The 14,771-nt window shown below is 46.8% G+C and overlaps 1 protein-coding gene across 1 annotated transcript in view; it reads right to left on the bottom strand.

Annotated features, from left to right (window-relative positions):
- Positions 1–208: 208 nt before the first annotated feature.
- The window catches only part of WNT2 (Wnt family member 2), a 47,340-nt gene continuing 32,777 nt past the window's right edge, over positions 209–14,771 (bottom strand). The window contains exon 5 of the mRNA XM_059171665.1: positions 209–4,612. Within this exon, the coding sequence (XP_059027648.1) occupies positions 4,383–4,612 (230 nt within the window). The 3' untranslated portion in view covers positions 209–4,382. The remainder of the gene's footprint in view (positions 4,613–14,771) is intronic.

Consider the following 14,771-nt stretch of genomic DNA (forward strand, 5'->3'; position numbering starts at 1 on the left):
CTTACCCATGAGTTCACACGAGTATTTATCAGTAAGGTAAGCCAACAGTCCTCCCCGAAAATCTTTACAAACTTGAAAGCCACCTCTTAATAATGTTGTATAGGAAGTGTATTCCTGAGAGAAGACAAGGGAATAACTCCCATAACCCGCAGGGATTTCTTTCCACTAGGGGGTTTAGCAAGACTATCACAAGTTTAAAATAACAAAGTCAACACTGAAAATTCTCTTTATTATGTTTTGATTTCACAGAAAATGTAGACTTGTAAATAACAATAGTTCTTTGTAACAATCTGCGTGACACTTTTATTAGCTCATGGAAGTGGGAGGTTTGGTTAGACAGGAATCATGTGAATATCAGGGAAAAAAAAAACTAGAGTTGGAACAACTATGATTTAGAAAAATAATAATCATGTTGGGCTTTGCAGACCACCTGTCACCTTGCTGATCCCCTGAAAAATGTAAAGAACATTCTCATGGATGAGTGAGAATTTTCTCTGCCTAGCTAAGGAGAACGGCAAAATAAGCATGCCTTTGTGAGCTTATACCAGCGGGCTGTTTTGCAGAAAGTCAGCGTAGACCTGACAAAAGCAATTCACCAGCTTTAGAACTGGTGAGGTTTATTTGTTAAGAGTATGTTTCTTGCTCTTAAGAGAAGGAAACCCAGGTTGAAGTACAGTAAACAGACACCAAAGGATGGTTCTGGTCGATTGGACGCCTCTCTGAGCCTTTATTTGAAGAGCAGGCAAGAGGGGAGATGAATGTTCTTCAGCTGAGCGAGACAACACCAGCCCCGGGCTAACCTTTAATAAATGAGATGTAATAACAATATCTTGGCCTGAAACTGCCATCGAGGACAAGTGCATGCTCAGTCATGTTGGCTGCTTCAGAGGGAGCCCTGCTTGAGGTTTTGTAGAGCTGATGGAAGATTCCTTAATAAATTAATCGGGCTGAGAAATGTCAATGTGGAGTTCGATTTTCTGACTCAAAAGCTACTTTCTTTGAAAAAGAAATGTGATACCTGATGTTATTGAGCTCCGTGGTAACTCCAACAGAAAGGAATATGGTTCTGACGATCGAGAACATCTCTTGAAATGAACCTGTGCAGCCTCGCACAGAACTACACCATGGGCAGGGAGAATGCGGGTAGTGGCCCGAGGCTCTGCACCTCTGGGCCTCCCGATGCCCCCTCGGGGAGTAGATGCTGGGAGGGGACAGGGAATTGACCACAGGAGGAAGGGCGGCGGTTACCCACGGGAGCTGAGAAAGCCACTCTGCTCTGTCACCAAGTTCAGCCAGTCACTTGGCAACAGCCACCTGGCTCTTTCCCTCTCAAGTCTTTTCCCCACCATCCAGCCCCATACAGAATATGTTGCTTTTTGATAGATCCTTCAGGAATGTTCCTTTCAGTCTGGTGATATCCGTATTGTGCCGGGGCCTCCATCCTGGAGGGGCACAGAGCCACGGCTGAGTGTGGTCCTGGCCCTTGGGGTTCTTGTGCTGGAGCTTGAATGTGAGAGGCTATCCTAGGGTAACCAAGATGCACCCCGACAAGGCGTGCTCACAGAATACACGGATCAGTCCTGTCCAGTCTTGCGAAGTGCAGACCAATGTAGGAAGGCACAATGACCGAAGAAGACAACTCATTTGCTAAGATCAGAGACCTGTGCGGATGATATCTTTATTGTAGAAGACCCCACCGAGTTAGTTGAGATCTCCTCTCATGTTAGAACTTTTCTGGGTACTGCAGAACATTAGTGAGCATCCTCTTGGGTCTAGAAATCTTTGTTTTATAGTAAGATTTTCATTGAGAGGGAATTTGTAAGGGATCTGAACTGAGCAGATTTTTTCATTTTGTTTTGGGTAATTTGTGCCACACATTCCCTTAAAAGCCTCGGGTAATCAAGAGCTCAGTATGACTTAGAATCATGCTGTCTCCATCCTCCACCAAACCCTAAAGAAAATGAGTTTGAATTTATCTTCAACGGTTTTTAAATGTTTTCCCTTAGTAGTGGAGATTTCCTCTTTCAGAAGTAAAAGCAGATAAAAATACTTCACTCTCTTATTGTGCCCTCGGTGATGGCCACACCCACCGCCACTTGAGATGGCTGCCATAGCCTCCCTTACCGATTAGGGAAATTTGTGCCCCTGCTCATTATCAAGAAGGCTGCATCTCAGCATGAAATCAAAGTCAGATCAAAACATCCCAGCAATGAAAAGAAATCATGACCATCCCCTTTGGATACTAAATGACTTAGAATCCACTTGGGTTAATTCTGAGACAAATTAGATAAAGTGCTTGACTTTCCTACTCCTCTGTTTGCCATGGAGATGGGGGGCAATGGCACATAAGTGCACAGAGGCCTTCACCTCTCTTGGTCTCAGCTTCCCCAGATACAGAGTGGAAGGAGCTGAGATGTCCTCTTAGATCCTCTCCATTTCTATATGCACCCATGGAGTTAAGATTTTATAGTTCACCCAGCAGGCAGAAGGGCTGACAGCTGTGGGACCATTGTGCAAGTCCCCTCACCACCCCCAGAAAGGCGTCCACAGGCAGCTGCAGTGTAACTAAGACTGTCCACCTGCCTGGACTTCCCACTCACCCCTGAAGGCCCACGCTGAGCTCAGAGCAACTCTGTCCTGCTCCACTCTTCCCACCCTCTGCCTCCACAGAATAAGAAGAGGATAGAGCTACTCTGGAAAAATCAGATGACAAATTTTGGGGTTTGGAAGTGAAGGAAAGGAGATGAATTCTGTTCGTTTTGACAAGGGCTAGGAGGCAAGACTTAATTCTGGCCAAGGATCCCAGCAGGTTGTTGTCCGTGAGCCTCCATCTAGACATCCTGCAAGGACTGAGAAACTGAAGACCAGGCTTCCAATGAACGAGTGAGCCTCAGTCACCGGGCACGGGGTACAGAGATCGCAACATCTTCTTAGTTAATGCGAAAAGACCACACTGAGAACCAGAACCTCACTGTACCAAGGGGATGAGAACTATCTTCAGATATTTCACCTTTCTTTCACTTACTTTGCAAAATGGGGTGGCAGCTTCTCTATTTTCCCTGAATGTCATCTTTTGTCTCGTGGCCGAAGCCAGCCACAATTTGCACATTGATGTTGCCATAATTATAGCTGGTCCCTTAAATATAGTCTCCAAATGACGATTTGTTTGCAATATAATATACTAGGGTTGCCAACTATATAAGCAAAGCTGTGTGTCATTTGCTCTGGGCTCTGGTGTCTTGTCATCTTGTCAGCCTCAGATGAACACAATTCAACATGACAGCTCTTTTGAACATGCTTCAAGGGGGATGGGTAGAAGCTGGTGCTCCTCGGCACACGTGGCCAACTCGTTCTGGGCATCTGTTTATGGTGCAGGCGTGGCTTAGCTCTGGAAACCTCTGTGTCAGTGTGCTGGTTCCCTGGTCTTGTCATCCCTGAAGTTTTCTTTCTCAAAACCATTTTGTCTACAAAATTCCACAGGTCACATGCACCATACCAGACAGAAATATCATTCCCTCATTTTTCCTTATGTGTACAGACACATTTTCTGATATTCCACTTACTAATTTATTTTCCTCCATCTTCCCTCAATAGGTAGAGAACACTGCCAGATCATCAATCTTCTTTTAAATTCCTTTCAGATCCTAAGGAAGAAGTCTCATTCCTTAAAGCTTCTTTATATCAAGGGGACAGTAATGCAGAGCAATTCCTTTCTGAGGCTCTTGCAATTGAAAAGATTCCAAACTGTACCAAAGGACAATGGTCCCACCTTGTCACATCAGACTTTAATAAGGCAATAAACGCCTTGAAAAATATGCATTTGAAACCTAAAGTTCATTGAAAGCCATTTCTCCAAGCAATTACCAATTAACCCTCGAGGGGTTGGCTGTGAAAATCAATTGATCAGGCAGAAGCCTTGCTTGTTCTTTTCAAGATTTAAAGTTAATTCAGTGGCAATTGGTCCTGCTGTCTTTATCCTCCAGAGCGAAGTACAGAATTTCTCAAACTATGAGCATTTATTGTGAGACACAGAAAAAGCTCCTTTGGGCACTCTTTCCCTCTGGCCAAGTGCTCCAGAAAGAGGAAAGGTCTACGTGGGTGGAGACTGGGATCAGCTAGACAACCCCCACCCCGCCGCCGCCCCCTTCCCCTCTTAGCAGTCAGTCCCCACCAGGAAGAGATGTGCCCCCAGAATGCTGGAAGTTGGGGAGGATAAGGCATGCTTTATGTGCAGCATGTGGCCCCTGTCCTGGGGCCCTCAGGGAGGGAGAAGGGGCTTCTGTTGAGACAAAGGTCACATGCCTTAGGAAGTATCTCCCCGAGAAAGCCCAGAGGCCCGGAGTCTTTGCAGGAGGCCAGGTGGGCGGGGCCTTCCGCCGGCATCATGTGGGAGCTGCCCAGTCAGCGCTCTTGGGGGCCTTGCACGTGTGCACGTCCAGGGCCTCCAGACAGTCCTGACAGCGCACGGCACAGCACCAGTGGAACTTACACTCGCACTTGGTCATCCGGGTGACGCGGGAGGTGTCGTAGCCTCTCCCGCAGCACATGACCTCGCAGCTGTCCATGCCGCGGGAAGTCAGGTTGCACACTCGGCCTGCTGTCCCTGGGGAGCCTGGAAGACAAGCCGGGGAGGGGTCACTGAGAAGGTGTGGGCCGAATACAACAGGCCTCAGGAATGGGAGAATCCCTCCTCTGGGATGGTGCCCGGCCCCTTGTCACCACAGCCTGGGGCTGAGCCCCTGTGCTGAGGCCCAGACAGGGTCTGTCATGCCCAGGCACCAGGCTGCTGTGAGTGAAGCCCTGCCCACAGGGCCAAGTCCAAGAAAGACTGATGCGAAACTTTGGAGCTGCCTGGGGCAACTTACCTCTAGGGCTCCCACTTCTGAGCTGGATAAACGTTTTGGGTTTAGCTCTACCCAGCCTTGCACAGGTGGATCACTGAGTGTGCAAGGCCAGCTCAGAATGAAAGAAGGATCTATCCTAGCTCCCTCCCACCTGCCCTCAAACCACGTCAAGGAAGCCATGACCCAGGTTCAGAAGTTGTCAGAACTCCCTCAAAGGGAGGGGATTCTCTCTCCCCAGACCTGACTACCCTGCCTTATGTGAAAGAGGAGAGAACTCTGGCTGCTGATGGGGAGGCGTGGGCATCGTTGGTGTAAGACCTTGAGGAGGGAGCGACGCCCGTCTGCTTTACCACAAGCGCTATGGGCCAGTGGACCATCTATAGGTGTGTGAGGCTCCTGGGCGAAGCCAGGATGCTAAGCCTGCAATGAACAGAAGTGGCTTAAAAACCTACTGGCAACTACCACTGGAACATTGTCTTAGTTATTTAAGGTGAGGTTTCCTAAATGGCTATTCATTTTTATGTATTTGTGTCTGAAAAAGACTCTCAAAGATAGGGTGCCTCTTCATGTGTTCTATTCCTGGGGAAGCACCGGAATTCTTCCATAAGAGTTTTATTAGACAACAGAACAAAATGTAGTGGGCCTTTGTGGGGCGTTTGCTCAGCTCAGAAGGATCCTTTCTGCTTCTTCTCTGGCACAGAAATGGACACTTGGCAGCCATGTTGAACACCATCACTGGCTCTGCTGGTGGCAGGTGACTGGACAGGGCATGGGGACCTGGCTTGTGCCAGCCAATCAGGTAGACTTCTCTGGGGACTGGCAGTTTTGCGGGAGCTAGGCGGTCGTGCCAAATACATATTCAATAGCCCCTGGCAGCCATCCACCATGATGAAGTGTGTGGGCAAGTGGAAGTCTACAGAGAAGTAAGAATGAGACGGATGTACATAGACAGTGAAGACAGGACATGGAAAGGGGTTGCCGCCCAGATTCTGGACTATCTTCCTGGAGCTGCTTCCATATATCCCTGAGGCCTGGTTGCATTCCAACCTTTGGGTTCCTAGAGATTCTGTATCCTTATGATAAATTTCCCCTCAGCTTAAACCACTCCGGTTTCTATTACTTGCAATCAACAATCCTAAATAATTGACAAGCTGAGAGAAGCTAAGCTCCTTATTTAAAAAAAAAAAAAAAAAAAAGAGTGTGTCAGGATGAAAAAGACAGGGTCTTCATTTACTTCCAGTTCCTCTATCATTTAACAAGAAATTTCTCCTGCTTCATAACTCCTGCACTGCCTCGTGACTCTCTTTGTTTACCGCAATCCAAAGTGTGTTCCAATTATCTACATAAATGTCATGCTGCCCTGCCTGTCAAGAATGACCCAGGAAGCAGCCAGGTTCCAGCAGGCCGTGAGGTCAAGAAGAGGAGAGGCTGGGCAGAACTTGTTCTGCATGATCAGGCCACTGACAGCAGGAAGACAGGCAGGGGATTTCATGTTGACCGGAAGGATGGCAAAGGGCTGGGGTCAGGGGAGAGAAGGGGGTCAGCCAGGGATGGCCAGGAGCCTCTATCGTGCTGAAGAAGCACACAGAAGAGGCAGCACGCGGTTGGGGGCAATCATCAGGACAGTGCTCAGAATTACTGACTGGACAAGAAGGACTGCTTCTAACAGCACGCCTGTTATTTCATTCAACAAACATCTAATGAACACAAACATGTAAGACACTGTGCCGACTCTTTAGAGTTTTTGGGTAGTGGTGGTGGAGAGGTAAAATAATTAGAATCCACTTCCTGTTCTCTGAGCACTCATACTATAATGAAGAGATTACTCCGTAAAGAGGTACCCGCAGTACTTTAAGATAACTCTTCTGTTTGCTGAAGACCTTCTGTAACCTCCAGGAGAGTTTTGGGCAAAGCAGCACTGGAGACAAACTCACGATGGTAGAATCAGGTTATTTAGAGCTTGGACACATCGGGATCCAAGTCCTAGCTTTTGCCATCCATCAGCTGGGTGACCTTGGGCAAGCTGTTTCATCGCAGTAGACGTCAGTTTCTTCCCTTGTGAATCTGGGATAAAAATGGAGTTCCTTCCTCACAGGACTGTGGTGAGGAGGGAATGAGATCCTGCAGGAAAAACACCTGGCAAATAAGGGCTCAGTGAATGTTACCCTTCTACTCATTAGCCAGTTTATTGAGTGCCTACTATGTGCTAGGCACAGTTATGGGAGCTTGGGATATATCAGAACAAAACAGAGATCCTGCTCCGAGGAGCTTATGTTCCAGAGAGAGTGAGTCAAATATATAGTCATGATAATGAGTGTTATTAATACCAATAGCAGCAAACAGGGTCAGAAAAGGAGCTGTTACCAGCACAGTTTTACAGAGGTGGCTTTGGAGGTAAGATGGAAAGGATAAGTAGGTCTGGAGGGAGAAGGGAGCAAAGGGCATCTTGGGTAAGACAGAACCTCCCAGCAGACGCGCCGGGGTGCGTTCGTGGGACGCAGAGCCAGTGTGGCCGCGGCACAGGCGTGGGGAGGCAGGGGTTCAAGGCCTTCCTGCCTTGCTACAGGTGAGCAGCAAGCCTGTCCAGGTTTGTCATCAGTGGAAAGCCCGTCGGCATGGGGCAGGGAGGTATCCTTGAGGCAGCTGGTTAGTCCAGGCAGGAGACGATGAGCGTAGGACAAATACGTGATGGGTGAAAGGGGGGACAATCACTAGGACTTGGGACTCACGGAATTGAGGGCAGAGGGTTAGGACGGAAAGACTGAAAACAGAGCACTCGGCTCAACACGAAGGAGGTAACAGGCACCCTCTGAGGAGAGCTGCTGTAGCAGAACCAGAGGACACAGCAGCGATCTTGTGGGGTGAATGGGGGTGAGGGCAGATGGGCACGGAGTGTGGCCAATTTTCACTTGGTGGCAAAGCGGACAAAAGAGCACGGCAGCAAGGACTGATGAGTCTGAGATGGGACTTTAAGGTTGTTTTAGACTGTGAAATTTATGGGTGGTTTTTTTATGCAGCAGTAGACATCAGACACAATTCGGTAGGTTCTAATTACATAAAGTACGAAAGTGGGAACAATCCCTCTATGCTATTAGAACTCAGGGTAGTGATTTCCCTTGGGAAATGGTGAAAAGGGGCATGAGGAGGTTTCTGGAGTATCAGTGCTCTTCAGGTCTTGGTCTGGACATAGATTATATGGGTGTGTTCGTTGGAGACCATTCCCTGAGCTATACAGGTGGTGTGCACTTTTCTGTATGTGTTTCATGTTCTAGTAACGAAAAGAAGAGGGAGGAGGCCACCGAGGCAAAACCAGGAAACCAGCAAAACTCTGATATGTGAGGAGCGGAAAGGTGTTTAACCTGGCTAGAGGGCAGCATTCAAAGGAGAGTGTGGCGAGAGCAGAGGCGGGAAAGGTGAGCAGAAGCCGGGATGTGGAAGGCCTTGTGGGACAGGTGAGGGCATAGAAACTCTAACCCAAGGACAGAAGAGGGCTACTGAGAGCTTTTACCCAAAGGGGGACATGGTGGATTTACATTCAGAAGGCTCACGGTGGGTGCCGGGGTCAGATGGATTGCAGAGGGCCAGGGTAAAGGCAAGGAGCCAAGTTAGCAGTGAAGTGCCTTGGGGAGGACACAGGGTGACCGGACAAGGACGGTGCTAGTGGGGGTGGGAGAGGTTAAAGGGTTCAGGGGACTGTGGGGGAGGCAGGATGGGCAGGACACAGAGGGTGAGGGTCAGGAAATACTCCCAGGCTTCTGGCCTGAGTGACTGGGTTTATGCTGGTGACCTTCCTTGGGGTGGGACACCTGGAGAGGGGCAGGCTTTGAGCCGAGATACTGAGTTTTGTTTTCAACGCATTGACTTTGTTGTTGACAGTGGGTCCTCCAGGCAGGAACATTCACTGAAAATACTCTTTGGGACTCAGGAGAGAGGTCAGCATGGAGATGCAGAGTGGGAAATCTTTACCTCAGAGGTAACTGCTGAGCCATGGTGCAAGGGAGACCCCCCCCCCCCAATGGGTCCTTCACCTGCCTCCCCAGAGGCTGCTGAATTTTCACCTTTTTGTGTTTTTTTCCATAAACCTGCACACCCATAAGCATTCTTCACTTCCACCAATATGCATTCATTAAAATAAGAATGCACGCAATTGGAATTTTCTCTCCCCCTTGGTTCTGTGAGGTGTGTATGTGTGTGTTGGGGTGGGGGGTTGCGGCTCGAAGAGGGAGGTGAAGAGTCTTATTCCCGAATCAGGCTATGGGCTTTTTACTGATATCAAACTTGGTGACCTTTCCCCGGTGGCCTGAAGCCTAAGAAGGTCCTGAGCCAGTGGTCTGACCAGTCGCAGCGATAGTTGGGGTGCTTTTGTCCTTCAGATGCAAAAAGTTGAACCAGACTCTGAACAGGAGGGCTCAGGGAAATGACCTCAGTGCCATCAAATCTCTGAGGTAGTCAAAGTGATGGCCACTGACAAGAGCTTAACTCAGAAGTGGTTTCAGTCAAGGAAACAAAGCCTCTGGCACTGAGATCTCAGTAGCTCAGCGTTCGGTTACAGAACGCCAGAGAACACTTCATCTGGACACACCACTCTCCACTGGCCGCCCAAACCAGGCACAAGGAGAGCCCAGAAGGAGGAAGAGGAGAAGGGTTTTTGAAGGTTGAGAGCCACTGATGTGAGAACAGGGGTCACAGCCTGGAAGAGGAATGGCCTCCTTTGTGAGGACCCCAGGCTCCCAGGAATGTGCCAGCCAAGAGGTGCAGGGTGGCTCTGTCGTCTGGGGAGACCACGAGGCTACAGTACAATGGACTACAAATTAGCTCTTCTTTTGGGGTTTGCATCTAAGTAGATTTAATGACAGACTGTAGGGAAGGAAAGCAGTTTTGACACTTGCTATCATTCAAGCAGAATATAGAGCAGTTTCACGAAAACCCTGAAAAGAACATTTCTAGGGTGCAGAATTTATACAAAATTTGCTGGCACTGCTTTCCTTTACCGGACTGAAAATAAAGCCCCATTATCAATGATAGCAGAAAGCCTCCGCTGTCTTAGGGACCTCCCACTGTCCTTTCCAAAGCAGAAGACATCACCATTATTCTTAAAATAGGAGGTAAGAATAAAGACTATAAATTGTGTGTGTGTGTGTGTGTGTGTGTTGTGTGTGTGTGTGCGTGTGTACCTTGTGAAAGGGACCCTCCGAGTTCTATGATCTTCCTGCTTGTTTTAGTTCTAAATATTGAGACATACACTTCTAGATCTCCCCCGCCCAATGCTATACCATTCATTAATGAGTCAATCCTCATTAGTTAATTGGTGGTCCTGCCTGGACCACAGCAGGAAGCCCCAGATTAATAAAACGAGCTCCAACGTCAGCCTGAAGTCCAAAGCCCGTGCCTCCTTGCCTTTTTCCTCTCTTCCCCTCATTCCTCTTGCCCTTGCTTCCTTGCCCTCTGCCTTCTTTTCCATCCTCTTTCTCTTCTTTTTGTTCATAACTGGAGCCAACAATTATGGGGCACCAACACGGGCTAGGGCCTATGAGAAGCATTTTGCCTGTATTATCTAATTTAATTCCTGTAAGCTTAGAAAGTAGGGTCTGTGATTACCAGTTTGGAAATGGGGGAGTGGAGGAGGGGGAGGAACTTGATCACACAGCGGGCAGCAGGCAGGTCAGGAAGGCTTGTGTAAGTCCAGAGCTCAAGTTCTTGACCGTGGCAGCATCTGGCAGAGAGCACCAGCCCACAGCCCTGCCAGATCCCAGGAGGATGAACTTTAAAACCCTTCCTGCTCTCTCCCCTCACCCTTTTAGCAAATGAAGAACTTGCAAAGGTCCTGATGCGTAATCTTTTTGGAAGGGACTTTTTCGCCAGCATATGCCATGCCACAGACAGTGAAGACGCCTACAGTTACATGAGAATGAGAAAGGCTAGTTAGCCTGCAGTTAGTGGCCTCCATGCATTGTCCCTGTACTCGGAGCCCCGCTGAACTCCTGTCACCTTTTTGAGGGACAAGACCATTTTCTCTGTTTTACCAACATGCACGCCTCCCAAAACCTCAAGGTGGTTTTAACTTCCGTCACTGATGGGGCTATGGTTGAAAGCATTGGGAAGAACTCTCGCTAAGCACAACTTTCTGATTCAGGAAAGCCAATAGCACCAATTTGCCTCTCACCCAAAACAGCATGCCTTAGCCTGTTCCCTCACCTAACTCTCCCCTGGACTTGACTTTAAGATTTGCTGAGACATGTCCTAACCCCAAATGGACCTTTATAGGTAACATATCTGCATCTTACAGCATCCGCCAAAGCTCGTGTGGTGGGCTTTACAAATACTTCAATGGAAGTTTTAAAAATATTTTGAGTAATGGCCCTATCATTAGTTTCCCAAAGTGGTATATGGTAAGAAGATAAACACATATGAGATGTGTTTCTTTAAAAATCATTCTTAAAATCATTCAAAAATCACATTTCTTTAAAAATCATTCATAGTGATTTATAATGTTATTTCCTACTGCACATTGATTTACTCAGTTTACCTAAGATAAGTTGCCAGTCCGAGATCTTTTCCCTGACTTCCCTTAGGTTTAGGTCTGTGAAATGTGACCTGATGTGTGGCCTGCCTGGGTTCGGATCCCAGTTTCCAGACGGAGCGTGGCAGACTCGGCCTCAGGGAACCCAGCCTTCCACTGTCGCCTTCACACCACACTGCTAGGAGATGATCTGCCCAGACGCAGTGTCCATAAGATCCAGGCAGTCAGGAATGTCTATGCCATGGGAAGGTGCGAGTTCCGGCCAGATCTTCCTTTCTCCTTCCCGCAAGTGTGGTCTTTACCCTTCACAGAGTTCCCATGTGCATGGGGGGAAAAGGAGGGTGAAGAACCAGAGTTTCTAAATCCCGCAAACTGGGACCATCGGACTCACTTTTGGTGGGGCAGTGCCGCGGGAACTTTCCAGAATCAAGCATCCCTTCCCTGGAGCTATAATATTAATAATGGAGTCAGGGTTCCCAGTGCAAAAACATTTCTGTCTCCACCGACATGCATCTTCCTGACAGCAGAGGAGGACGGAGAGCTTTTGCTAATAGTTCCCAGATCCACACCTCTGGGACCTCGGAGGAAGGGCACTCTCTCGAACGGTCTTTCTCTGTGGATGGGCCTGCGTCTTTGGAAATTCCTGCCACTCCAGGCTGACAGAAGCCCATATGTTGACCATTAGGACATAAAGCAAGATTCACTTAAGCCCGTCATCCAATCGGCTGTTTCTCCTCTGGTTGACTTACATGTTGTCATTAACGACACAGATTTATCGAGGGAAGAAAAGAATGTTAGAGCAAATGTTAGAGACCGCACATTCATCTACGCACACGGCTTCCCTCTCACGTAGTAAGAATTGTAAACCTAAAACTAGGACAGACAGTATCTCCCCTTCTCTCAGAGGATTTTATTCAACATTTTTCTAATAACCAGGAAAAGCTTGACTGGCACAAGAAAGCATGTCCCATTAAATTAACAAATCCTATCATGGAATTAAGAGTTAAGTTCAGACTCTTCAAGGCTTTCCATGTCTGGCACACCTAGTCTATCCAAGTTTATTTCCCATTGCTCCCCCACCTATTCCTTTTAGGATTGGGCCAAATCCTCACTGTCCCATTGACTTGACTAGCTATGTAGGCTGTTTCCTCATGAGAGCTACTCTCATCTGCTGTCCTGGGCTTTCCTCCCTTCCCTGCATCAGAAGTCTTCGCATTCTTCTAGATTTGGGCCTATTTGAGCACCTTCCATAGAGCAATCTCTGTTTCTGCTCCTGGCCCACCTGACCCCCTCCCAAGTCCTATAATGTGTGTCATGCAATAGAGCTCATATACTGTTACGAAATGTTTGATGATTTCTCATGCATCTTGTCTCCCCAAGGACAGAGGTTGGATCTTATATTTCTTCTATACACTGCATAGTGCTCAGCTGTCAACATACAAAGTCCCAATTCATTAAATATTAAATTAAAAACAATTTCTTAAAAATGAAGATCAGCTTTTCCTTGACAAAGGAGGGCATGCTTCCCCAGGGAGCGGCCACTGAGTCCTCAGACACTAAGGTCAGAGTGAGCTAGCTAACAGCCTGGTTTCTACTCAGATGATCTCACTGGATATACAGAGAACACATGCAAAAAAATGCAGCACATTTTTTAAAAGATAGAAATTGAAAATAGCAACCTAAGGGAGTATGTGACATCAAGTTCAGGTTCTATGATAGCAAACTTAGAGTGAAATTTATTAACAAGTCACTCAGTCATTTATGGGAATTTCTGAATAAAACACATATGTGAAGAGACCCAGAGAAGTTAAGTTGTCCATGGCTACCCAATCAGTAATCACTAAAAACAGTAATAGGTAGTGATGGGTTGCACCAAAGTCTACTAAGCCATAATGCCAGGAATGGTTAGGATTTGCAGAGATTTAAAGAAGAGATCAACCACACCAGCACAAAATCGGTTCCATGGGGAAAGCTCACATGAAGTAAGCAAATACATTGTTTTAAAATATGTTAAGTTCATTCTTTTGTTTGTGACATATTAGTTTTTTTCTGTTACAAAAAAGAAGGACCTCAATTTGGTAAATTTTTGTTGGTGCCAATTATGTCAAAGACTTCAAAAATAGGAAAATGAGAATTTTGTTTCCTTTTTTCTGAAATTTTCTTTTTTTCTTTTTCTTTTTTCTTTTTTTTCCCAATTTACACAATTCAATCTGATTGCCACTGTCAGTTCAAATTAGGGCCCTTTTCAGTGTATCCTAAAATTTTAATAAATTTAGTACACCTACATTCTGAAAGGAAAGGCAGACTTACAGATCACGCCTATAACATAAAGTAGTATCAGAAGTATTTTGCTTGCATTAACAACAAAATCAGATGAACTAAGAAGTAGTCCCACACAGAGTAAAAGAACTGAGTATTTGGTGGCAACTAAAAGCCATCAATATAGTCTACTGTTGGCTATGAGAGTTTTATCTCTTCCAGGGAAATGGGCAGCCACCAACAGCTTCAGCTCTTTCCATGGTCCACTAATGCACTTGAACATGAGGGAAAATTCCCTTTAACATTTCAGTTTAAATGGGAATTTTCACAGGCTGTGTATTATCATCAGCGATGAGTGAAGACACACTTAATAATCACCTGTCAAAGAAACCAAGTTATCTTTAAGTTATGACACTGCACCAACATAACTAAGAATTCAGCTCCTACGATGAGCATATTTTTTGTTTATCACTTGCCATTCCACTCGGTTCAGCATGTCTACATGCTAGGTGCTGGCGACCCGGTGGTGATCAGACATACCACGCCATCATGGAATCAGAATCCAGTGGGACAGACAGAGACCAAACAAATACATAAATAAACTTACTAAAGCTCATGGTATGTGCTGTGAGTCAAGGAACAAGGAAGGCTTTCTGAACTAGATCCCTGATGCATTTTAGGAGGATCTGGTGATGGGCCAAGATGTAAGAAAGAAAGTAGCAAAGGACCTGCAGGTTTATGTGCCCGATGGAGCAGATGGCTTTGCTGTTTTCTGCAAAGAGGACACTTGGGGAAAGCAGGTTTCGGGAGTGGGACGAATCAAGAGTTCAGTTTTAACAGGATCAGACTGATCATGATGTGAGCAATTGAGAGGAGCCGTTGAGCATGGGTAGGACCCAGAAGAGACCCCAGAAGCAGTTAGCCATCGAGAAAGAGGAGGCCAGCCAGGGAGAAGGTGCCGATGCAGAAGGGGTGTACATCTTCAAGATGGACAAGGAGAATCTAGCAACTGGAACTGGGGAAAACCAGCTAGCAAGGCAGGAGGAAAATCAGAACACTATGTTGCAGGAAGGAGGAACAGGCTAATTAATTGTATTACCTGCCACTGATAGTTTGAAAAGAGGGTCCTCTGGATAGTAATTTATGTT

Source organism: Mustela lutreola, chromosome 4 (assembly GCF_030435805.1).
Source record: "Mustela lutreola isolate mMusLut2 chromosome 4, mMusLut2.pri, whole genome shotgun sequence".
NCBI classification, from domain to species: domain Eukaryota; kingdom Metazoa; phylum Chordata; class Mammalia; order Carnivora; family Mustelidae; genus Mustela; species Mustela lutreola.